The following is a 26,968-nucleotide window of genomic DNA, read 5'->3' as shown; positions in this document are numbered from 1 at the left end:
TCTGAGCCCGCATGCTCTGAGACCTTACTGTATTGTGTTTCATTGTTACTAAAGAGCGATAGGCAAGTTGTATCACTGCGGTTTTGCGCCAAGTGTACATTTTTATGACTCAAGTTGGATTCCCTGCCACGGATAACGTCACAGCACGAACCCGCACCGACCAGCGTGCAGTGAAGGTTAAACAACTCCCACGCACCAACGTGGCATGGGGGGAAAGACTTTATCTGCCATTGGAATGACAAAGGGTCTTAACATTATTATATTGATTTAAAGCTTTCGTGACTGCAGGGATTCATCTTCTTGGTTCTTTCGGTAAAGTCACGTAGAATGGAAATAATAAAAATAAAACATAATAAAATAATTCTCACGACGTTACGGCCACAACGCAAGCAGCCGTCCTCAGGTTGCTTACGTTGTGGCCGAAACGTCGTGAGAATGATTTTATTATGTTTTATTTTTATCATTTTATTATTTACATTCTACGTGACTTTACCGAAAGAACCAAGAAGATTATTATATTGTTCATAATTAAATAATTAAGGTGAACAAGTCCAAAGAAAAATCCTAGCGTCGTGAAAAGTGGTTGTACACTTGGTTTTCGTTTTCACAGAAACGCCAACTTAAATCTGTGCCTTCCACTTTAAGCATTCCACTTGTGATATTACCAATTGTCACTTTGCCTTTTTAAACAGCCATTTCAGCCCTTGTACGTACAAGGACGGCCTACAACCGATTCACTGATCTTGTCAGAGCTTGGAAGCTGAGCAGTTTTGGAGCCTGCGTAGCGCTTGGATGGGTGACCAACATGAATAAAACAAGTGTTGTTGGCTGCTGCAGGGCGATGCTATCAGGAAGGACAGTGGCGAAAAATCCATGGTTGTACTATACTCTTAGGTTTCTTTCGGTAAAGTCACATAGGTAAAAAAATTAATGAAAGTAATATAAATAAAATAATAAATCACGACGTTTCGGAGGCAACCTCACTTGAGACAGTGAATCTAGCTGTGACGGTGCCACCTGATGACGGAGACTTGTGTTGCCTCCGAAACGTCGTGATTTTTTATTTTATTTCTATTATTACTTTTATTAATTTTATTTTGATTTCACTTTTATTAATTTTTATTTTTTACCTACGTGACTTTACCGAAAAAACCTAAGAGTATGAATCCTTGCAGTCACGAAAGCTTCAAATCTAGAACCATTATTGTTCTACTATGCAGCAACATCTATGCTTCACACCTGCACCAACCCACACTGACCAGCAAAAATTACAATCAAATAATGTCCACAGTCTGCATGGCATGGGGTGGTCCTGGTCCTCACCAAGTAGTGGATTGATAAAAGGGGTTATACTGGTAGGAACCACCTGGTTCCACCAGCCCACAGGGGATTATTGTGTCCGTCCGTCGTTCATCCAAAAATAGGTGGGGCTGGGTGGAGAGGGGCTGGTCACCCCGTGGTGCCCTTATCAAACTCAACGTTTAACCTACTCACGCAGGCTTGTGCCTGCCCTCACAGTCGGGCATATTTGCGGAATACACCACGCCGCCGTTGACCCTGGCCATTGACCGAGCAACCCAACGTTCATACCAGCTCCTTCCGCAGGAATGTGTTACACGTACGCATTAAATGACACGCGAGTTTGGAGTGCCCAAGAACCCATGCAAAATTAACCTGTAGCATCATGCACTGCACCATTTTTTTTGGTGGAAAAAAATGTTGTTTGGAATTAACGTTGCAGCACAGAGGGAACGAGTAGCAAGTCTGGGAACAAGCCGGTGTGCTCACCTGTAAAAATGACAACGCACAGATATCCATTTGTGTTTTAATTTCTTTACTTTGTAATGCAAATATGCACAGGAGGCGGTCTGGAATTTCCAGAATTGCATCAGTTTTTGTTGCGTTGTTGCGGGCGCAAAGAATGACACCCGCGGATTGCGCAGACGTGAACTCCGCCAACACTTGTCTCTGCGGGTGGTAGCTGCACCCCCCGAGTTGGAGGATTCCTGGAAAAACCCGAGCTGGCTCCAAGTAGTTTGGTAACTTTTAAATAGTGGTGTTTGCACAAAAGGTAAGGGTAGGGCGGGCAGATGTGATTGAGATTCTAGAGGCCGGGTTCCACACATTAAGCGATCGGTTGCACAACCAAATTGACGCTCGAAAATCGTCGCAGCTTACATCATCGCTCGCAACTGCTTTCGTCTCCATCGGAGTGAGGAGCTGCGCGAAAAAAGGACGCGTCAAAAGAAGCCAAGGTGTCCGCCCGTGCCCTTGACCGAATCGCGCCATCCAAATCGAGATTGTAACGACCAATCATAGTTCACAAATGTGCATCACACAATGAAATGCGTTGCTATAAATTGCTCGGCAGATCGCTCGAAAGAACCGTCCACTGTCAGCAACGGCTTGCGTGACTGCCTGCAGAGACGTCGACATAAGAGCGATTCGGCTGCATGCAGCCAACCAAGTTGGCCTTCATCCTGTGACGAATGGGGCCACTGGAATGCCACCGTTCGATGCTGCAACCAAGTTGCAAAACTGATCGTGGAGGCGTGGACCCGGCACTACATCATCCCACGGGGGATTCAAGATCGCCGCGTGCGTTCACGAGGCGACATCGCACAAAAAGCCCTCTTTGGCCACGGCAAATCATTTACGGTTGGCGCGTTTCCCCTTCACAAACCGGTCAGAAGCAACGTATTCATTTTTAAAAGTACACCAGTCATCAAAGTTACCCATGATACGCGTCCGAGATGCACTGCTATGCTCGGCACATGGAATGACCCCAACCCTGGCGATCGATTTTTGATAACGAGCGTCACGGCGTGTGCCCTCTTTGCCACCCGGCTACGCAACCGTTGGGCTACGTAAGCCACCCGTCCTACATAACCGCTTCTGCACAAGTCTTGAGCCGATGTTCCCTTTAGCGCAATCAATCAGCCAATCTTGCCTCGGTTTTTACATCGTGCTGAGCAGCTCTCCGATGCGTTGAGGTTGTGTACCGCGTGCAGTTTGGGATGGCCATCCACGAATTTGTATTTGGATGGAGAAATGGTAATAAATGTGGAAGAACGCACTGTGTGGTGGGTTGTTGAGAATGTCAATTTTGAGACCGTTCCGTTCGTGTTTATTTCCAACAGAGACACCAGGATGCTGATTCAAGCGACATTCTGGGGTTTAAATCGCTCGGGATGCATTGATTTCCCGCCTCCGCCCCCACCCCTCCTGATTCCACACAGTTTAACGAGTGGTTACAATGTGGTTACCATTAGGTTAACACGTCACTTATATTTTGCCCTGGTAGTGCGAGTAGAATCATGGCTAAAGTATATTTAAGAAGCAATCACGTTGAGGAAATAGCGAATTCGTAAATCCACATGTTGATGTACATATCGTAGTAAAATCATGTCAACATTTTAAAACCAAATTGTGATATGCCTATTGGGGTGTAACAATTCACTCCCTCCTAAGCAATTAATTTTAAAAAGTGGTGAATGTAGCAAGCTCAAGTGGCAGGAGCGGGGGTGGGGGGGGGTGTAACATAACTTACAACGTACACACACAAAACAACAGATTCTCGTGCACATCGTTTGCCGCATGTATTATGAGTATAAGAATGTATTAAGCAACGAATGTATGCACTGTTACACACACAACTCCGATTCACTCGTAAACCTGTTGTGTAGAGCCCTTTTTCAATCCACTGCTGGACAAAAGCCTCTGCAGGCGGTGTCGGTAATGGGTAATGGGGGGGGGGGGGGTTGTTTGCCCTATCGTTGCCATGCTGGTCACAGTACAGGTTGGGAAAGGAGAGAGGGGATATGGCCCAAGATGGCTTTGGATATCACTCGCCACGAATGTTTGTCTACGTCCGAGAATTGGACTCTGGGTCGCCGTATTTGCAAAGCGGTGCGCCTGGTGTCATTTTAATTGTCGCGATGTGCGGCGCTGCCATCACAGCTGCCTGGCGTTGTCTTGTTCCCAAGGTGGCGCTCTCGCCTTGGCCAGGCGCTGAGCCTCGGGCCGTGATGGTGACGACGACGACTTAGCTGCAGTCCTTGTGGCACATTCATTTACCACGTCCGTGACAATTTACCCTGACGCATCTGCATTAGAGGAAGTAAACGACAAGAGACCAATTTTGATTTAAAGCTTTCGTGACTGCAGGGATTCATATTCTTGGTGCTTTCGGTAAAGTCACGTAGAAGGGAAACAATAAAATAATACAAATATAAAACAATAAAATTCTCACGTTTAGACTTTTTTCAAATTTTCTTGCTGTGGATTTCACGCCTGATGATGATTGCTTGTATTGGCAGTCGAAACGTCGTGGGAATTTTGTTGTTTATTATTTTTATTATTTTATTGTTTCCCTTCTACGTGACTTTACCGAAAGAACCAAGAATATAAAGAGACCAGCTGGACACAGGAGTAGCCCCCATGAGTGAAGTAAATACAGGTAGGAACAACAGTTCCACACTGCCCACCAGGGATTATTTGTCTGTCGTGCATAGCCACGCCCTCGATTTGTATTTCAGAGCGCTTCGGGAGGGCTCAGCACCACGTGACGCGCCGCCCCACATAGCTTGCGCCACGTGACACGGATCGCACGAATGCGCTGTCCAACCAAGCTCCTACCTGCCCACTCCGAAGGAACGTGTTAACCGCTTGTGTGGTTTCATGCCATCTCATCAAGGTGGATGCAGAGACGACACCAGGCCCTAACGCTGCACAGCCTCTCCTCGCGCGCCGGTCCAGCTTACGAGGTTTATCAATCGACATCCGTGGGAATTTCACATTTATTTATTTTTTTACATCAGATTGGCAAATGATTGCTTAACGTAAAGAAACAAGTCCGTACCTTGTTGACACGAGGGGGCGTGGGATCGGAACGCGGATGATGCAGTGGGTTCGCTGTGGTGGTGAGCACCTTATGCAAAACTTTTGGAGGGGGAGTTAACGGACCGGGCAGAGGTTTACTTGAAGAGCCCTAATCTTGTAGAACGATATTGGCCCAGACGGCTGTAGACCAAGTAAGGTTTCTGGCCTATGTACACATTTCTGCGTTATCCCCGTCGCAAAGCGCGCTTGTTCTCCCCAGACACTTGCTCCCGTTTCCCACTGGCACATCAGAGCCAGCGCAGGACCTTTGCGGTGAGGCAGGTGGGTTTTCCCCCACTGGCTATTTGCCGCCGATATGCCGAGCTTACAAGACAAAAGTGAATCTGGCTCAGCGGGGACAAGCAGGGCAGGGATGGGTCTAACGGTGCGTTGGCCGCGTGTAGACATCGGTACGTGGAGACCAACGCAGTGCATCACCCGCGACATTTTACACGGAGTGTCAACTTTCGATTACACTGGTCAACAAAAAAAAATACATTTTTTTTTCTGGCCTGGACTTTGCTGATTCCAAATCTGATCTCAGATTTGCTCTATCACATCTCATTTTTATACTATCGGCATACCCCATTTTAATTGATTTTATCCGAAATTAACTCTGTCACTTATGATTGCAAGTTGTTGCGGGTCAGTGACTGCTTTAGTGTTGAAATATGGCGCTGTATTTTTAGGATAGTGTGTTTATAATATCATTTTATGTAAATATCCACATTTATTTAATATTTTTCTCGTGACGTTTTTATTGAAAATGCAATATTTGATATCTCAAAAACCTGATGTGATAGACAAAAACTGACTTGCCAGATTTGGAATCAGCACCCCAAAATTACCTTCAAACCGTTGGAACACCTTATGCCAGAAACAAGTGTGTTGACCGGTGAATTATTGCACGTTGACATCGGTGGCACGGGTCCTGGCGCAGCTCGGATACCAAGTGGGAAAAGAGGCATCTGATTTCCCCCCATGCGAAAACGACCAAACATCATCTCGACAAACAAGAACCCCTCCCCCTCTTGCACGAGAGAGAGAGCCCCTAAATTCACTCTCCAGATAAATAAAGTACTGTTGTCATTATTACTGTAATACTAAACCCTCCCCCGCAAGTCGCCGGTGCGATCTTTTGAGAGTTCGCTCAACCCACCCCACCCCCACCACCCCCCCCAAAGACGACGCTCAACTATCTCCATCGTCGTCGTCGTCGCTGGCGCCGGCGTCGGGGTACATCTCCGTGGGGATGTCGGCGTCCGCGTCGGCGCCGCCCACGCGCTCGATTGTCACCAGCCCGTGGAAGAGCGCGTAGCCCACCATGGCGCCCACCGCCACCAGCAGCGACAGCAGCTGGTTCCGCAGCTTGTGCGGCTCGTGATCCCCCTCGGAAGGCGACGGGGAGCTTGCGGGCTGATTCTGCCGCCGCTGGTGATTCTTGCTCGGTGGGCCGTCTGCGGAAGAGGGAGGTCTGGTCAGTTTAGTCGGTGGGGGCGCTCCGGCAACAACGGTCATACTTTTCGATTTAAAGCTTTCGTGACTGCAGGGATTCATCTTCTTGGTTCTTTCGGTAAAGTCACGTAGAATGGAAATAATAAAATAATAAAAATAAAACATAACAAAATAATTCTCACGACGTTTCGGCCACAACGCAAGCAGCCCGTCCTCAGGTGGAGAGCAGGTCTGTCGAGAAGACAAAGTCTGAATGTGTCTCTGTCTGAATGCATGTGTCTCTGTCTGACTCTGTCTTGTCGACAGACCTGCTCTCCACCTGAGGACGGCTGCTTGCGTTGTGGCCGAAACGTCGTGAGAATTATTTTATTATGTTTTATTTTAATTATTTTATTATTTCCATTCTACGTGACTTTACCGAAAGAACCAAGAAGAACGGTCATACTCGTAGGTTTTCTCGGTAAAGTCACGTAGGTAAAAATAAAATTAATAGAAGTAATAATAGAAATAAAATATTATGACTTCTATTAATTTTTATTTTATTTTTTACCTACGTGACTTTACCGAGAAAACCTAAGAGTATGAATCCTTGCAGTCACGAAAGCTTCAAATCTAGAAACAACGGTCATCCCTCGCAGGGCGGCAGCGGCTTTTGGCTTAAGCCATCGGACAAAGGCGGTCGCTGCATCACGCGCTTTCAGGTGCACTTCCGCGGCCGTCTGGAACGCCCTCCCGATATTAGGAAGCCAATGAAGCTATGCACTTTAAAATCATCAAGAGTGCCAAAACGAATTTCTTTAGAACTGCTATTTTGTTTTTAGTTTGGGGTCCTTCCCCCACACCTCTGATAAATACGGTTGGCTAAATACTACATACGGTGCAAAAGATATTTAACATACAACGGGAGGAGCGACGCACAACAACTACAACAATAGGCGGAGCGTAGGGTGGTGCATCTGCCATTGACCGGCGTTAGCGCCAGGATTGCGTTTGGAATAATGTTCGGTCTGCCGATTTGCTGCAGCCCTATCTCAGCAATGAGTCGGCGTTATTTGGCGCCATCCCGCACACATTCCACCCACCTCTCCCGCCCTGCCCTTACCCTGCTCTTACCCTGCTCGTCCTGTGGGAAGTACTGCGCCAGTATGCGCTGGCAGAAGCGGCACAGGTTGTCCAGCCCCTTGAGGTGCTGCTGCAGCTTGGCGCTGGGCAGCGGCGCGAGCAGCAGCGGAGCCACGTGTCCCAACACCACCGCGTCCAGCGTGGTGGGCCTACGCACACGGGGCGAGGCGGGGAGGGGTCAGTGAGCGACAGAGGTCGCAACCGGGTACCCGATACCCGTACCCTACCCGATACCCGGCTACCCGTTTGCGACCCTGGTGCGGCCGGGTACGGGTACGGGTAGACCGTGAGTCACTGGTGAGTAACCGTTTGTCACTCATTTCCCAACGTCTTGTCTCTTCTCACAATTCAAGTTCCTAGAATCAACCCACCCGCGCCTGCAACATGGCTTCATTCCAGAGGTCGCAATCAGGTACCCGATACCCATACCCTACCCGTACCCGGCCGGGTATGGGTAGGGTACGGCCGGGTACGGGTATGGAATCAAAACCCGTTTGCGACCTCTGGTGAGCGACCATCTGGAGCAGGAGAGGTGTACGGCAGCCTCCTCGTGCTTCTACTGCTCTCGTATGGCGCGGCAGTTTGGGTTGCCACGTGTCCTGCTTTTCCCAGGATCGCCTCTTGTCGAGGTAGCTGCGCGTCTTTCCAGGACATTAAAACGTTCCGTTGTTTGCGAGCCGGCTTACTAAGAGGGCAAGTGGCAACCGCCGATTGCAAGCAAACCTGCTGCCGATATAAGCACACTCTCACTTGATACAGCTATCGTGCTGTGACGGTTCCTCCTGAAGATGGAAGCTTGTGTTGCCTCCGAAACGTCGTGATTTTTATTTTATTTTTATTTTACTTTTATTTTTATTTTTTACCTACGTGACTTTACCGAAAAAACCTAAGAATATGAATCCTTGCAGTCACGAAAGCTTCCAGTCTAGAAATAAGCACACCGCCTTTCTCCCACTGGGCGTGCTTATACGTCCAACATTCGACTGCGCCACACGAGCCGACCACTTACGAGTCGCGGAAAAAGTATTCCTTGTCACCCAGCGTGTGCGACAGGAGGCTGAGGCAGTCCATTGCCTCCGCGTAAATCTGGAATCGAGAAAAAAAAAACACAAAAAATGCAGACGCAATAATCATGAGCACACGGTTTGCTACGTACGCCGCGAAAGAAGTTCGACGTGCATGCGTAGACAACGTAGGGGAGAAATATCCGCCTATTTTTAAATCCTTTATTTTAAGTTCACTTGCTTGCGCGCTTACGACCGTGCAAATCTTTCGGTCGTTTTTTAACCCACTTCCCGTGATCCAATCGAGCTGACATTTTGCACACAGACTCGTTGTGCGTGACAATTTATTTTCGTGAAAAAAATATTTCCAAAATTTTCCACTTTTTAGGAAATTTATTTTTTTCATATTTAATTTAAAATACCAATGTGATAAAAATGAAACTCTTACTCAAGAAAAACTGAAATGAATAATAAAATAAAACCGATGCCACGCATATATAGGATTTATAGTGAAAAACTTTGTTTTTACGGGTAAATTTTTTTAACTCGCACAACGCAACACACGGTCCTGAAAACGAGAATTTTACTGCCATTTAGAAGACGAAAAGATAGCAACAAATGCTTTTTTGACTTGGCCGCAGACTATCATCTGGAACGCGCCAACATGCCATCAGATCTCGTAAGCTAAGCCGGCTTGAGCCTGGACAGCGCCTGGATGGGTGACCACCAAGCACGCCAGGTTGCCTTAGGCAGCTGCAGGGGGCTGTGCTAATTCGTAACGAACAAGAGGGAGGTGCGGCAAATTCCACTGCACTGTACTATGTGTGCTCCCCACCTTCGCCAAGGTGAAGTACGCTTGAACAATCCCCGCGACCCACAGGGCACGGGGGGGGGGGGGGGGGCCCTTCTCCAACGGCGGGATTGACAAAAGGGGGCTTTTCGATTTAAAGCTTTCGTGACTGCAGGGATTCATCTTCTTGGTTCTTTCGGTAAAGTCACGTAGAAGGTAAATAATACAAATTTTGCATAAGAAAATACAATTATCACGACGTTTCGGCCACAACGCAAGCAGCCAGCCGTCCTCAGGTGAAGAACAGATCTGTCGGAAAGACAGCGTCTGAATTTGCAACAATACCACAAGAAATCATTCAGACGCTGTCTTTCCGACAGACCTGTTCTTCACCTGAGGACAGCTGCTTGCGTTGTGGCCGAAACGTCGTGAGAATTATTTTATTATGTTCGATTTTTATTATTTTATTATTATTTCCCTTCTACGTGATTTTACGGAAAAAACCAAGAAGAAAAAAGGGGGCTTCCTTAACAAACGTACACGTTTTGCATTAACGGGAACACGCGCGACGTTTCAAGTCGCCGGCGCTTGCTCGGCACCAGCGGAACGGCACTACCGCCCGGGGTCCCAATCCATCGTCGTCTCTGCGGGCCGAGTGCGTCGGGGGGGTTTACCTCGCTCTGGACGGCCTCCTCCATGGGGTCGGCGTCCCCGCCGCGCATCTGCCGCAGCCTCTCCTCGGCGGCGTGGTGCATGCGGTTGGGCAGCACGAAGTTGAGCGGGAAGGGGATGGCCTCTCCGTGCCACGGCCGCGTCAGCTCCACGTAGTTCACGGGGTCCAGCCACATGGCGTGCGTCTGCATTGCGTGTACGCGCGTGCTTTACGGACAACTTTTCAGGAACGTGCCCGTTCCATACATCTAAGGATGTATGATACGTTCTCTTTGTGTTCAATCCACGCTTTCGCTCTCTCTCCTCTTGCCCCCCTTCACTGGAACAAACTTCCCCCTCCACATTAAGGGGTCACCTTCGCTCACTAAGTTTCCGCTCCTCACTCAAAACTCACTTATTGTTCCCTCGCCCGCCCTGCAAACCCCCCCTTAATCTCCCCCACATTACCACCACCAACACCACCGTTACTGTTCTCTCTTCACATTCTCATTACATGGCTATCACTCATTGACCCCATTCATTCAATCCATCCGTCGTCATTTACCGTCATCAATTTCGCCGAATTCACGCATCATCACAGATTTGCCCCCATCGCTTCCTCTCTCGGCTATTTCGCTCGCCTCGTCTCCGCCATTGCAATCATACGTTGGTACCGTTGATCATTATTTGTCAAGCGCCTTGCTTTAGGCGCGGTATAAATTACGTTAAGGTAAGTCTGTAATGAAATGATTCTCACGCGCGCGATTAAATGCACGTATCGTGAGCGTCAGATAAAATTCCAATGAAATAAATTGCTTTCCTACGGTTTACTGAACCCACGGAAGACGAGTGCTCATGTGCGGGCGATGCCGCATCAGGGTTTGGCGATAGCATTTCAAAATACATCCGCCACCTTCACGGTTGCCCGACACGTGTCCCGCCAACTTGTACGGCTGGCAATAGAAAACATCCAGAGGGTAACGGTTCAGCCCTGCAATGACGTGTTCACGGCACTGGCGGCATGGGCACCACTTGAGGAAGCCGAAGAGAGACCCTCCGTAAGGGTATTTGGTCTCCTCTTTCTTTGGTGCAATACGCCTGTTTATTTTGTTAATTTTATTATTGTTAAAAGCACTAATTTTGTCAGCACCTCTGACGCGTTCTCATCCGCTGCTACCGGTTTCCTCCATACGCATCACTTTGATGCCGCTGTTCTCTGCCGATGCACCACAGATCTTCCTTGCAGACTAGCCGGCTAACTGGCTACACGCAAACTTTTTTCGTTCAACGAGTGAACATCGATTGAATGACCGAGTCCAACTCTGGGAAAAAGATGCGAGTGTCTTGGTGGGGAGTAGCAAAACCTTAACCACCCACACTGTGTGTCGGTTGACCTTTAACCTCCTCCTAAACCCCTGCAGCATAACAAAAGGCGGCTTAACTTAGCTTCCCTTTTGTTCAGCTTAAATTCCGCCCCCGTTTTAACTCGCTGGCCATCTCCTGCATCATAAAAAATGATGTCACCAGCTTATCGCCCCCCCCCCCCCGCCCGCGGCCCATCCTGGCTCCCCCCCCCCTCTTAACCTATATATAATCTCGTTTATCTTAGAGCTCTCTTCACTTGATAGTCATTTTGCCGCGACGGTTCCACCTGAAGAGGGAAGCTTGTGTTGCCTCCGAAACGTCGTGATTTAATTCAGTTGTTTTTTCATTTACTTTTATTTCATTTTTTAACTACGTGACTTTACCGAAAAAACCAAAGAGCATGCAGTGCACCCATCAACGTGACCGGGTGGATAGATGCGGGGGGGGGGGGGGGGCAGCGGGGGGTTTAAGAAACTTGACCATCGCCAAACTGCCACGTGTGGGGAGATCAAATTGACCCCGACGCCCTCCGAATTTGCGAGTCGGCGTGCGCTGACCGTCACGCCGCGACAGCGTCCCTCGCGGGCAAGCCGGAGCTCGCCGTGCACGTTACACGCCGTTGACGTTACCCCGTCGCCAGAGGTCGCAACCGGGTACCCGATACCCGTACCCTACCCGATACCCGGCTACCCGTACCCGGCCGGGTACGGGTAGACCGTGAGTCACTGGTCATCGTTTGTCACTCATTTCCCAACGTCTTGTCTCTTCTCACAATTCAAGTTCCTAGAATCAACCCACCCGCGCCTGCAACATGGCTTCATCCCAGAGGTCGCAATCAGGTACCCGATACCCGTACCCTACCCGTACCCGGCCGGGTACGGGTATGGGTACCCGTTTGCGACCCTGGTGCGGCCGGGTATGGTTACGGGTAAGGAATCAAAACCCGTTTGCAACCTCTGCCCGTCGCGCGACAGTTACGCGCGTCCTTACGAGCGCAGGCAGGAGCTTCTGCTCGACGAGGGCGATGAAGGCCAGCGTGTCGGCGCCCTCCTTCGGAGAGAGTCCGTAGTCGGCGTTGAAGTTCTGAAACGGCGGCGGAGCCACAAGTCGACTTTTAAAACCGGCGACACGTTACGAGTCGCCGACACGACCTAAGTGCTCTCTAGTCTTGGAAAAAAATAGCTGTACGCTGCCATAGTGGGTGGGCAAGAAAGTAACATTTCAGCTTAGCGGTGTGTCTTCGGGTTGCACCACGTGCTGTACAGCACGATTTTAAATTTGCGGCGAGCTTCTCTGGGATAGTTCTTGCAGAAGCTCCAAGCACGTGGAGTCAGATATCATGCCGAGAAATTCGGTACAAACCAAAAAAACACACCGTAAAGCTCTACAGCAGCACACCTATCACCTTGTGTTCACGCGGTGAAATGGGCACAAATGTGTTATTACCTACAATCCACCACGGCAGTGCGTAGGGCACTTTGTACACTCTTGCTGTACGGCAGCGGACGAGCGTTCATGCAGGGGGCCTCTTGCCTCCCACATCAGCACCGTTTGTTAAACAGGCAACACAATGTTGTTGAAAATCAGAAAAGTCTAAACCAGCTAGAAGCTCGTCTACTTAAGGTCTGCTGGTAAACATTGGGTCCAAAAGGCCCACTGCCTGATGGAACTTTATCATGTACATTTTTTTTCAATTGGTGAAACAAATCCTTATTTGTACTGTTCAGTGGATGAGGCTACGCACTGTACCTGTTTTCTAAGGTGGTCCAGGATTTGTAAGGGTTGAGTTATGACGTCCTTGCCCGACTTGAACACTGGCAGGCTCCCTGCGGGGAAAAACAACAGCAAACGCGTGCGTTGACGTGCGGAACAAAGAGTTTAACAAACAGTAGGAGTAGTAATAGGCTTTTGCGGGCAGTATTATCCATAAGATGTTTTTTTGGGTTCGATCGCGTAAACAAAACATGCCAATTCGTTACTAGTACAGCACACCGGTGTGTTGGAGAGTAAATCCACAATTGTAAAATGTAAATGAGTGTAGGTTTACTCTCCAACACACAACCGGTGTGCCGAACTAGTAACGAATTGTGTTGGAGTGTAAACCCACAATGGTAAATTGTGAATGAGTGTGGGTTTATTCTCCAACACACAACCGGTGTGCCGAACTAGTAACTAATTGTGTTGGAGAGTAAACCCACAATTGTAAATGAGTGCGGGTTTACTCTCCAATACACAACCGGTGTGCCGAACTAGTAACTAATTGTGTTGGAGAGTAAACCCACAATTGTAAATTGTAAATGAGTGTGGGTTTACTCTCCAACACACAACCGGTGTCCCAAACTAGTAACGAATTGTGTTGGAGTGTAAACCCACAATTATGAGTGTGGGTTTACTCTCCAACACACCGGTGTGCCAAACTTGGCATGTTCTGTTTACGTGACAAACCTTACTAATTGGCTGTGTCGGGTGGTGGCGGGTTTCACGACACCACATTTATATTTACGCGATCTAACCTCAAAATATCCCCCTTTATTATGGGAACGCAGAGTCTGAAAACTATTTTTCACTAAGGGGTCTCCGTATTGCGGTGTTTTGACCAATTCATCGTATGTCTTCACGTGCAGGAAACCGCAGAACTCGGGGTGAAAATCCACCACACATACGAGGGGATGATAACAAGCAACAGAGAGACCTGCAGGAACGACGCACGGACCCACTTACTTCCACCGAAACTCAAAGCGCTGCACAAATTGATCGAGGAATGCGTACTGTAATGAATTTAGCACAGTACTCAAGTATTCTTGACCAACTGGTAAATCGTTTTCAAGGACTTACCTAAGTTGGCCAGATAAATCCCTGTCAGTGCACGTAATTAATCAAACGTAATTTTAACTGGGCCGTCGCAGGGTTTGGCCTCTCTCCATGCATTAGATTTACTGTACATTAATATTAATTAATAAATAAATGCATCTTTCGATTTAAAGCTTTCGTGACTGCAGGGATTCATCTTCTTGGTTCTTTCGGTAAAGTCACGTAGAAGGGAAATAATAAAATAATAATTTATTTTATTTTATTATGCTTTATTATTATTATATTATTTCCCTTCTACGTGACTTTACCGAAAGAACCAAGAAGATAAATAAAATTAATTAATTAAGCCGTCTAACCGTGGGATGCCAGATCCGGGCTCAAACCGTTGTGTAGTTCGTAATAAACAACGCAAGCCACAATGTCATTATCGTGTCAACTCGCATGAGCACGCACGGCTATTTCGTTAATCCACTGCTGGATGCGGGGCTCCCCAGCCTGTGCACATCATGGGGGTAATTTGCCCTACATCACCATGCTGGTGAATGCAGAGAGGTGTGTGCATATTCGTGCCGTACAACTGACTTTAGTGTCCAGTATTGTCCTCTGCTGCCCACCATGTAGCCCCAAAGATCCCTATGAAGGCCGGCACGGCACACGAGGGGGGGGGGGGGTAGGGGGGGGTGGCCAGCACCACACCCGGCCGCCTTTGTCTCCCCTGTTGGCGATGTTTTTTTAGGCACCGCACCGGGTACTCCTTCGGCCACGCAGCCACCCCCCAGCAGCCTGTGACACCTGCCTATGCACACGGCGGTCGCACATCCGAATAAGTGCTCCTTCAAAGAAGATTCCATTCTACTCGTCTATCATCGCCAGAGGTCGCAACCGGGTACCCGATACCCGTACCCTACCCGATACCCGGCTACCCGTACCCAGCCGGGTACGGGTACCCGTTTGCGACCCTGGTGCGGCCGGGTACGGGTAGACCGTGAGTCACTGGTGAGTAACTGTTTGTCACTCATTTCCCAACGTCTTGTCTCTTCTCACAATTCAAGTTCCTAGAATCAACCCACCCGCGCCTGCAACATGGCTTCATCCCAGAGGTCGCAATCAGGTACCCGATACCCATACCCTACCCGTACCCGGCCCGGCCGTACCCGTACCCTACCCGTACCCGGCCGGGTACGGGTACCCGTTTGCGACCCTGGTGCGGCCGGGTACGGGTAAGGAATCAAAACCCGTTTGCGACCTCTGATCATCACTGTCAAAAGCAAAGAAGCGCGTCACGTGTCCGCTAAGCCAGGGGTGGGGAACCTTTTCTCTGCCAAGGGCCATTTGGATATTTATGACATCAGTCGCGGGCCATACAAAATGATCTACTTAAAAATTAGCCCGTATATTTGGTCAAACATTTAATGAACTCACCCCTAATGTGATGGCTGGAACTGCTTCTCTTTGGCGAGGCGTGTGATGTGAGCTGGTATTGATGATGTTGCTGCTACTCGCAGCTGATTTTCCAGGTTTACTCCTAGATTTATTGAATTTCGAGTCCCGCCTGCAGTTGCCTTGGCAGGGCCACACCAAATGATTTTGCGGGCCCTATACAGCCCGTGGGCCGGACGTTCCCCACCTCTGCGCTAAGCCGTCTGGATACGGGAGGGGGGGGGTCTCTGGTCGCTCTGACCTGTCGGCGTCCACCAGGGGTTGTTGGTCCTTTGCAGCTTCAGGGGGGCTCCGGCGAACTTGGCGTAAGCCTGGGATGGAAGGGAGAGGGGGTCACGAAGAGGACACGGGGGGGGGGGGGGGGAGGATGGGTGAAATCGACCGCGAGGAGTAGAGCAAGACGACCGCAAAGACCGAGAACGCCTCGGCGGACGAAACTCGTGCGGGACCGGAATTACGAAAATCCAGACCCGCCGCAGTTGGGTCCGAGGCGGTTTGGGGCCGGGTTACATTCCTGTCAACCCCTTGTCAGTGCCCCCTACCTTATTACAGACCAATTCTGACCTTATTGGTCACCCCGTGCCCTTTGTAAATCTTTTCATCCTACAAAGTCACCATCACAAGGGAGAGACACAAACAAATAGACACAATGTTTTTTGTTGCTGACCGTATTGAAACGGCTGTACACCGTATGGACCTAAAAACGCAATTTCCCTGTACAAGAATACGGGGTAAACCGTATGGGTTGACAGCTATGGGGGTGGGGGGGTTAGTGCTGTTTGCGAGCACCTATGAAGGCCGGCACGGCATACGAGGGGGTGAGTGGTCAGCACCACGCTCGACCGCCTTTGTCTCCCCAGTGGCGATGTTAAAACACCGCACCGGGTACTCATTGGAGGCTGAGTCGACCTAGGGGAGGCCCAGGTACCGGTTCAGGTAATCGTTACTGGTGTTGACCGTGAGCGGGAATCGAACTCGGGTCGCCGGGTTCGTAGCGCAGCGTAGCGCTAACCGCTCCACCACCGCTCGAGACAAACACACACAAAGACAAACACACATACATGTACACAGAGACAAACACACACACATGGACACACACAAACATACACACATGTACACACACAACCGCCATTCGCCACTAAGTGGCGGTGACGTCACCACGACACTTGTGCCAGGCTATGTGCACCTTGTGTACCTTGGCCTCAAGGTACACACACAAACACACAGAGACAAACACACACACAGACAAACAAGCACACATGTACACACACACAGAGAGACAAACACATCCCGACACATACACATCTCTATGGCACCGGTCGCCACCCTCTTAACCCTCCCCGGCGGCCCGGGCGGTCGTTCACCCTCGCCTCATCGCCCGCCCGTTCACCCCCTCGCCCACTCGCTCGCCCACTCGCCCCCTCGGCCACTCGTCCCCTCGCTCGCCCGCTCCCTCGGCCACTTGCCCACTCGCCCGCTCGGCCACTCGCCCCCTCGGCCACTCGTCCTCTCGCTCGCCCCCTCGCTCGGCCACTCGCTCGCCTCCTCACCCGCTCCCTCGGCCACTCGCTCGCTCGCCCGCTCGCCCACTCGCCCCCTCGGCCACTCGTCCCCTCGCTCGCCCCCTCGCCCCCTCGGCCACTCGTCCTCTCGCTCGCCCGCTCCCTCGGCCACTCGCCCTCTCGCTCGCCCCCTTGCCCCCTCGGCCACTCGTCCCCTCGCCCCCTCGGCCACTCGTCCTCTCGCTCGCCCCCTCGGCCACTCGTCCCCTCGCTCGCCCCCTCGCCCCCTCGCCCGCTCGGCCACTCGTCCCCTCGCTCGCCCCCTCGCCCCATCGGCCACTCGCTCGCCCCCTCGCCCATCTGCCCGCCCTCCCGCTCACCATGACCGTGAGGCTGCCCGGCTCCACGGACGGCAGCCCCCAGTCACCCCGCCAGCACTGCAACTCCATGGGCGCGGACATGTTGCAAGGCGGTGGGGCCCGCGGTGACCCCTGAACCCGGAGACGGATGTTGGTTGGGGGTCATAGACGTGGTGGGAGAGGGAGGGGGGTGTCTCTACCCAGAATGCACCGGGGAGGGCAGCCCCCCCCCCTCCCACCTCTTACGTAATGACGTCATTGTTGTTAATCTTGGTGATGTAATTCGAGTTGTGTGTTTAGGGGGCCGTCCATAAATGACGTCACGCACCTGGGGGGGTGGGGGGGGGTCAGACATTTGTGACGATGTGTGACGAGGGGGTGGGGGGGTTTGAGAAATGTGACGTCACATCAAAATACGCAACTTTAAATAAATATAGACAACACGTTCTACTTAATTAAATTGACTTTTTAATAAATGTTTTCTCCTACAACATCAGAGTGCAGCGCCACATTAAACACGCACTACAATGACAATAGTTTAAAGCGATTTGAAGCATGTTTTAGTTTTTGGGGGGGAGGGGGGCAGAGCTTTGTGACGTCATATTTGAGGGGGGGGGGTCAAATCGTCAAAAATCGCGTGACGTCATTTATGGACGGCCCCTTAGCCTGTCTGGCAATAGAACACGAGCTGTGTTAAGATGTTGGAACTCCGAAGAATCGATTCCCCGTTAAACCAAACACGGTCCCTGTGGTGGGCATGCGAGCCCACGTGGCTCTGATAATAATTCACGATGTAGCACAATCTTTGTTCCTGGGTAGTAAGTGATATTTCCTAATTGCTTATGCCTCAAAGGTATAAAAAATGGCTATTATTATATTCTCAGGTTTTTTGGTAAAGTCACGTAGGTTAAACATTAAAATTAATAAAAGTAAAATAAAATAAAAATCACGACGTTTCGGAGGCAACACAAGTCTCCGTCATCAGGTGGGACCGTCACAGCCACCTGATGACGGAGACTTGTGTTGCCTCCGAAACGTCGTGATTTTTATTTCATTTTACTTTTATTAATTTTAATGTTTTACCTACGTGACTTTACCGCAAAAAACCTGAGAATATGAATCATTGCAGTCACGAAAGCTTCAAATCTAGAATGGCTATTATTATTCCCCACAAACTTTGCTTTTGTGACCAGGACTTTACGTGAAGGATGACACAAATGCACACCGCGTTTTCTCATTGAAAATAGGTAAATTTCAAAATAACACTACCCAGGAACAAAAAATAATACATTTGTTAAAGTGTTATTCTTGGAGTGGATTATTAATTTTGATTTTGTGTCCTGGTTACAAAAGCAAAGTTTGTGGGGAATAACAGCCATTTTATGTACTTTTGAGGCATAAGCAATTATAAAATAACACTACCCAGGAACATTTTTTTTATATTACAGTGTAATGTCCATTGACTCCTCGACTTACGCGCACCCGACTTACGAACTTTCGTAGATACAAACAAACCTGTCCCGTACGTCCAGTCGCCTGTTTGGACCGAGAGTTGTAAGTTCAACCGCCGCGCAATAGATGGCGTTGGTGGCGTCTACATCTGCAGAACGTGAAGAACCAGTGGCATCTATATCTGCAGAACGTGAAGAACCAGTGGCATCTACATCTGTAGAACGTGAAGAACCAGTGGTATCTACATCTGCAGAACGTGAAGACCCAGTGGCATCTACATCTGTAGAACGTGAAGAACCAGTGGCATCTACATCTGCAGAACGTGAAGAACCAGTGGCATCTACATCTGCAGAACGTGAAGAACCAGTGGCATCTACATCTACAGATTATACAACTTTTAAATCCAGCGTTTAGCGCACATGCCGTACATCATGTTTGGAATCGACAGGAGTAAAGTTCGACTTACGAGCAGACTCCCCCCAATATATATTATAATTACGGCCTTGATAGAGACCCATAGAAACACATTAAAGACGAACCACATTCATAGTGATATTGTGGCCAGGCAACCCAAACTATAGACCATATAGTAAACCTACAGAGACCCATAGAAACACATTAAAGACAAGCCACAGCAATGCCAATGTGGTCATAGCACCCAAACTATAGATCATATACTGTAGTAAGACAAAGATCCCCCGTATAGTCTTAACAGACTGTTGGGGCAAGTGCCGTTAGCGAGCACATATGAAGGCATTATGGCACACGAGGGGGTGGGTGGTCAGCACCACGCCCAGCTGCCTTTGTCTTACCAGTGGCGATGTTTACACACCGTAACAGATACTCATTTGAGGCTTAGTCGACCTAGGGGAGGCCCAGGACCGGTTCGGATAATCGTCACTGATTTTGGCCGTTGGTGGGAATCGAACTCGGGTCGCCAAGTTCGTAGTGCAGCGTAGCGCTACACCACCGCTCTCTGTAGTAAACCCACAGAGACACATACATACACACAGACACATACACACAGAGACAAATACATACACACAGATACATACATACACACAGATACATACATACACACAGAGACACATACACACAGACACATACACACAGAGACACATACACACAGAGACACATACACACAGAGACACACACATACACACAGAGACACACAGACACACAGAGACACAGACACACAGAGACACATACACACAGAGACACACACATACACACAGAGACACACAGACACACAGAGACACATACACACAGAGACACATACACACGAAGACACATACACACAGAGACACACACACAGAGACACACACACACAGACACATACACACAGAGAAACATACATACACACAGACACATACACACACAGACACATACACACAGAGACACATACACACAGAGACACATACACACAGAGACACACACATACACAAAGACACATACACACAGAGACACACACACACATAGACACACACAGAGACACATACACACAGAGAAATATTCATACAGAGACACATACACACAGATACACATACACACATAGACACACACACACAGAGACACACACACACAGATAAACATACATACACACAGACACATACACACACAGACACATACACACAGAGACACATACACACAGAGACACATACACACAGAGACACACACATACACACAGACACATACATACATACATACACAAATACACACAGAGACATACATACACACAGAGACACATACACACAGACACATACACACAGAGACACATACACACAGAGACACATACACACAGAGACATACATACACACAGAGACACACATACACACAGAGACACACATACACACAGACACATACGCACAGAGACACATACACACAGACACATACACACAGAGACACACATACACACAGACACATACATACACACACACATACACACAGAGACATACATACACACAGAGACACATACACACAGAGACACACATATACACACAGACACATACATACACACACACATACACACAGAGACATACATACACACAGAGACACATACACACACACAGAGACACATACACACAGAGACACACACATACACACAAACACATACATACACATACATACAGAGACATACATACACACAGAGACACACATACACACAGAGACACACACACAGACACATACATACACACAGACACATACATACACACAGAGACACGTACACAGAGACACACAGACACATACACACACAGACACATACACACAGAGACACACACATACACACAGAGACCCGTAGAGACACATTCAGGACAAGCCACGGCATTGCGATTGTGGTCACGCCACCCAAACTGCGGAACGCCACAGTCAACCTCACTGCGATCTGTCGCTCCTTCAGTGGAGGAGGAGGAGGGTGGTGGGGGGGGGGGCAGGGACACGACGCGAATTCTACGTCTCCCTGCTGAAGCCCCCTTCTCTGTGGCTATCATCAGAAGTTCAAGTTGAAGTTCATTTATTAGGTATAGCCCTGTGAGCCATTCGGCTCTTGAATCGGGTGCAACCGCAACAAACAAAAAACATGAACAAAAAAATCTTAAAGTGAATATGTGACTGAGTGCAAACAGAAAATCCAAGAAAAGACAGCAAAATATTGCAGAAAAAAACACCGTTACACACCAACGCTGTGTGCAAAAATCCCAGTGGGATGCAAGTCAAACAACAACAACAACCACACGACAACTTATATTATGGCCATCAGTCTAACTCTGTACTACAACAAACAAACATGCATAAACCAATACACTTTTCGAAATCACCAAAATAAAGCCATGAAAGCAATGAAACAGTGATCATAGGAACTGTGACGGAATTTTCACAATAAATGGCATAAGTTGACGGTGGCATTTCACTCCCGAGCAAATTTTTTTGCCTTCATACGCAAGAATAGAATCGAATGTATAATCCGGAGCGGGGTACGGTGGGGGGAGGGTGTGTGAATGAATAATCTAAGTTGTCTTGTAGTTGTTGTTGTTTGACTTGCATCCCACTGGGATTTTTGCACACAGCGTTGGTGTGTAACGGTGTTTTTTTCTGCAATATTTTGCTGTCTTTTCTTGGATTTTCTGTTTGCACTCAGTCACATATTCACTTTAAGATTTTTTTGTTCATGTTTTTTGTTTGTTGCGGTTGCACCCGATTCAAGAGCCGAATGGCTCACAGGGCTATACCTAATCAATGAACTTGAACTTTATCGTCGAAACGCTAAAAGGAAACCGAGTTAATGATTGTGATGTTTTTAGATTATTAGTGTGATCGTGATTGATGTCAAGGGCGTGCACGATTTACGCCGGGGCGCCAGGCAGCGCATTCTTGCGGTCATGGTGGCGTTGGGGTGGGTGGGGGAGGATAGAAATCCGTGGAATTCAAAAGAGAAAAAATCCGTGTCGCTGTCATCACGGTCAGATGAGCAATGAGGCGGCAACGGACGGTTCCTCGTCTTCGATTTACAGCCCTGAGCCAGTGGCTGGAATTCCACGTTCCTATGGCGGGGGCGGTGTATATCCACAGGGCAATCGCTGTATCACTGTATCATGTTCAAGTTCATGTATTAGGTATAGCCCTGTGAGCCATTCGGCTCTTGAATCGGGTGCAACCGCAACAAACAAAAAACATGAACAAAAAAATCTTAAAGTGAATATGTGACTGAGTGCAAACAGAAAATCCAAGAAAAGACAGCAAAATATTGCAGAAAAAAACACCGTACACCAACGCTGCGTGCAAAAATCCCAGTGGGATGCAAGTCAAACAACAACAACCACAAGACAACTTAGATTAAGGCCATCAGTACAACTCTGTACTACAACAAACAAACATGGCCAAACCAATACACTTTTCGAAATCACCAAATTAAAGCCATGAAAGCAATGAAAAAGCAATCATAGGAACTGTGACGGAATTTTCACAATAAATGATTGGGCCCGTAGTCAACTCCCACCAATATTACGACCGCGAGTTGCTGCCTGCCCGGCCACAGTTACCCATTAATGTAAAGGCGAATAGAAATCCGCAGAAGCGGCCAGAAATCAGCGTCGATCGTCATCACCACCAAAGGCCTCCACCCCCCATAAAATTCATCGCCACGTCTCAGCAATCCTGCGAATTGCAATGAATCGTCCCGGTCCCCGTCACAGAGCCGCACTGACCAACGTGGGGTGACGCACGGAGAACCCTTCACCACTGGTTGTACGTGCACGTTGAACTTCTTTCACGCCGTACGTAGCCAAATGTGTTAATAGGAGGTGCGGAGAGGACTTGGATTGGTGACGACTCTGAACATCAGGCTGTGAGGCTACGTTATGGGCAGCAGAGGGCAGTGGAGCAAAGGTACTGTTATAGGGACTCCTCTAGTTACGAACGAGTTAGGTTCCATAGATCTGTTCGTAAGTAGATTTGTTCGTAAGTCCAACTTTACGCCTGTCGATTCCCGAACGTGTTGTACGCCTTGTACATTAAACACGGGGAATGTCTTTAGAAGTTGTATACTCTCCTGGAGATGTAGATGCCACTGGTTCTTCACGTTCTGCGGATGTAGATGCCACTGGTTCTTCACGTTCTGCCGATGTAGATGCCACTGGTTCTTCACGTTCTGCAGATGTAGATACCACTGGTTCTTCATGTTCTGTAGATGTAGATGCCACTGGTTCTTCACGTTCTGCAGATGTAGATGCCACTGGTTCTTCATATTCTGTAGATGTAGATGTCACTGGTTCTTCTTGTTCTGCAGGTGTAGATGCCACTAATTATTCACGTTCTGCAGATGTAGATGCCACTGGTTCTTCACGTTCTGCAGATGTGGATGCCACTGGTTCTTCACGTTCTGCAGATGTAGATGCCACTGATTCTTCACGTTCTGTAGATGGAGATGCCACTGATTCTTCACGTTCTGTAGATGCCACTGACTCTTCACGTTCTGTAGATGTAGATGCCACTGATTCTTCACGTTCTGTAGATGTAGATGCCACTGATTCTTCACGTTCTGTAGATGCCACTGATTCTTCACGTTCTGTAGATGTAGATGCCACTGATTCTTCACGTTCTGTAGATGTAGATGCCACTGATTCTTCACGTTCTGTAGATGTAGATGCCACTGATTCTTCACGTTCTGTAGATGTAGATGCCACTGATTCTTCACGTTCTGCAGGTGTAGATGCCACTGGTTCTTCACGTTCTGTAGATGTAGATGCAACTGATTCTTCACGTTCTGTAGATGTAGATGCCACTGGTTCTTCACGTTCTACAGCTGTAGATGCCACTGATTCTTCACGTTCTGTAGATGTAGATGCCACTGGTTCTTCACGTTCTGTAGATGTAGATGCCACCACCACCGTCTATTGCGCGGCGGTTGAACTTACGACTCTCGGTCCGAACAGGCGACTGAACGCAGGGACAGGCTTGTTCGTTTTTCTGAAAGTTCGTAAGTCAAATGTTCGTAAATCGAGTGTGCGTAAGTAGAGGAGTCCCCGTACTATGTACGCTGTTGTGCTCCTATGCTCCCCATCTTCAACAACCCGCACTGACCAGCGTGGTGAAGTATGGTCACATAAGCCACGTGAGCCGCACGGCGCGGGGATGGCTTCATCCAGCAGTGGATTGGTCACGGGTGATCATGATGATAAGTACGTGCAATACTGTACGATCACTGAACCACGTCAATTCAACGTCGTCCTATGTTCTCACATCGGGTCAACGTTGATACTTTCCCTCTTACAAACCATACCCAGCGGTGGACGGACAAAGAGCTGCGAAATTATTCAACGTAGTCAAAGTTCTAATCCTGCCCAATTGATGTTCCACGCGATTTTTAAACGGAACAAACGATTTATTCAAAGTGACAAAACACAACTGCGAATTGGAAACCGAGCGTGCCAAAGTGTACCGGTGGTCTTAAAGGGACACCGGCACGCTTTGCCGGTGTCCCCGCCAGTAACCCTTTAAGGAACTTCGCTGGTGACCTCACCAGTGTCCCTTTAATGCACTTTGACGGTGACCCTCACCAATGTGTCCCTTTAAGGCACTTTGACGGTGACCTCCGCCGGTGTCCCTTTGAGCCACTTCACCGGTGACCCTCACCAGTGTCCCTTTAAGGCACTTTGCCGGTGACCCCACCGGTGTCCCTTTAAGGAATTTCGCTGGTGACCCCACCAGTGTCCCTTTAAGGCACTTTGCCGGTGACCCCCACCAGTGTCCCTTTAAGGACCACCGCACACTCGTTGATCAGTGAAGTGTGCAGCTCACTTCTGTGCACCCACAGCAGCGAAAATCAAAGTGTGGCTTTCAGAAGAAGTGAAGGAAACGCACACAAAGGCGGGAGGTGGGGAGGGGGGTGCGAACGTCTAAAGGAACTCCCCTTTCTTCACCCTCTCTCCCTCTCTCTTTCTCCCCCGTTCAGCCACGCTGGGTTTTGCACAACAACAACATCTGCTGGTTTTCAATTTTCGATTTAAAGCTTTGGTGACTGCAGGGATTCATCTTCTTGGTTCTTTCGGTAAAGTCACGTAGAAGGGAAATAATAAAATAAATAAAAATAAAACATAATAAAATAATTCTCACGACGTTTCGGCCACAACGCAAGCAGCCGTCCTCAGGTGAAGAATAGGTCTGTCTTCTCGACAGACTCTGACAGACTCTGTCTTCTCGACAGACCTATTCTTCACCTGAGGACGGCTGTGCGCGCGGTGGCGTCTTCGCGGTCGCGCCGCTCGACGTCGTTCGGCGAGACCGTCCGACGTTTGGTTCCGCGTTATGGCGATCGTTTGGTCGGCGTCCGTTCGGATCACTCCGGATTTCTCCGTTCGGAATCTCTCCGTTCGGGATTATCTCCGTTCGGAATCTTTTCGTTCGGAATCTTTCCGTTCGAATCTCACCGATCGGACCTCACCGTTGGAATCTCACCGTTGGAATCTCACCGTTGGAATCTCACCGTTGGAATCTCACCGTTGGAATCTCACCGTTGGAATCTCACCGTTGGAATCTCACCGTTGGAATCTCACCGTTGGAATCTCACCGTTGGAATCTCACCGTTGGAATCTCACCGTTGGAATCTCACCGTTGGAATCTCACCGTTCGAATCTCACCGTTCGAATCTCGCGGTTCGGACCTCGCGGTTCGGACCTCGCGGTTCGGACCTCGCGGTTCGGACCTCGCGGTTCGGACCTCACCGATCGAATCTCACCATTCGGAATCTCACCATTCGAATTTCAGCATTCGAAGCTCACCGTTCAGAACTCACCGTTCGAATCTCACCGTTCGCAATCTCACCATTGGGAATCTCACCGTTGGGAATCTCATCGTTCAAATATCTCTGTTCGGATCTCTCCGTTCGGATTTCTCACATGGGCCCCTTCGCCCTGTGTCGAAGAGAACAGCACGCGGAACGAGGTATCACAGAACTACCTCTGGAGGTCCCTTCACTCGGAGTTCCGCACCTGCCCCACGCACCCTGCCACGCAAGATTGCTCGTCACGCCGGAATGAAGCCCATATATTTTCAAACGGAATATTTAAGCAATTGTTTTTCTTTCCATCAAAGTCCGTTCACGATGATCCATCACCTTCCGTCGCCGGTGTGAAACGGGTTCAGAAAAAATGTGGCTCAGTCGAGATTTTACTTTTGAGATCCAGTCGAGCGGTGTGACTCATTCCCTCTTCATTCACGAGACGAGAGTCTACGTAACGCATCTCTCGCACAGCAGCATGATCGCCTCGGTGGCTAGGAGATGTTAACTACCTCGCCTGGTCTACAGGAGGTCGTGGGTTCGACCCTGACGCCTGCTACTGTATATATGGAGTTTGCCTGTCTCTCTGTCTCATCATCATCATCACGGTGGCTAGGAGATGTTAACTCCCTCGCCTGGTATGCAGGAGGTTGTGGGTTTCACCCTGACGCCTGCTGTATATTTGGAGTTTGCCTGTCTCTCTGTCTCATCATCATCATCACGGTGGGTAGGAGATGTTAACTACCTCGCCTGGTCTACAGGAGGTCGTGGGTTTCACCCTGACGCCTGCTGTATATTTGGAGTTTGCGTGCCTTGCTGTCTCATCATCATCATCAGGGTGGCTAGGAGATGTTAACTCCCTC

The 26,968-nt window shown here is 48.9% G+C and overlaps 1 protein-coding gene and 1 long non-coding RNA gene across 2 annotated transcripts in view; both read right to left on the bottom strand.

Moving 5' to 3' along the window:
* LOC133361321 (uncharacterized) overlaps positions 1 to 26,968 on the bottom strand; it is a 329,555-nt gene that overhangs the window by 199,762 nt on the left and 102,825 nt on the right. The gene's annotated exons all lie outside the window — the stretch shown is intronic.
* On the bottom strand, positions 1,847 to 17,560 carry LOC133353077 (metaxin-1-like). Its single transcript, XM_061569226.1, has 8 exons — positions 17,402 to 17,560; positions 15,761 to 15,830; positions 13,018 to 13,094; positions 12,259 to 12,351; positions 9,927 to 10,109; positions 8,468 to 8,544; positions 7,450 to 7,607; positions 1,847 to 6,338 (listed from the first exon to the last, which is right to left on the bottom strand). Exons 1-8 carry the CDS (start codon positions 17,480 to 17,482, stop codon positions 6,073 to 6,075), a joined length of 1,005 nt encoding a protein of 334 aa, XP_061425210.1. The 5' UTR covers positions 17,483 to 17,560; the 3' UTR covers positions 1,847 to 6,072.

The sequence above is a fragment of the Lethenteron reissneri genome, chromosome 1, assembly GCF_015708825.2.
Source record: "Lethenteron reissneri isolate LAM-NWPU_2019-01 chromosome 1, ASM1570882v1, whole genome shotgun sequence".
NCBI classification, from domain to species: Eukaryota; Metazoa; Chordata; class Hyperoartia; order Petromyzontiformes; family Petromyzontidae; genus Lethenteron; species Lethenteron reissneri.
The sequence above is the reverse complement of the archived record's forward strand: the minus strand, read 5'-3'. Positions and strand labels throughout refer to the sequence as shown.

What these genes read in the sequence shown, in the direction of transcription:
- LOC133353077 (XM_061569226.1), bottom strand. Translation starts at nt 17,482, where the DNA reads ATGTCCGCGCCCATGGAGTTGCAGTGCTGGCGGGGTGACTGGGGGCTG. An exon ending in CGGGCAGCCTCACGGTCATG is followed by an intron (nt 15,831 to 17,401) that starts GTGAGCGGGAGG and finishes CTTCCATCCCAG; the next exon opens with GCTTACGCCAAGTTCGCCGG. An exon ending in GAATACTTTTTCCGCGACTC is followed by an intron (nt 7,608 to 8,467) that starts GTAAGTGGTCGG and finishes CCGTGTGCGTAG; the next exon opens with GCCCACCACGCTGGACGCGG.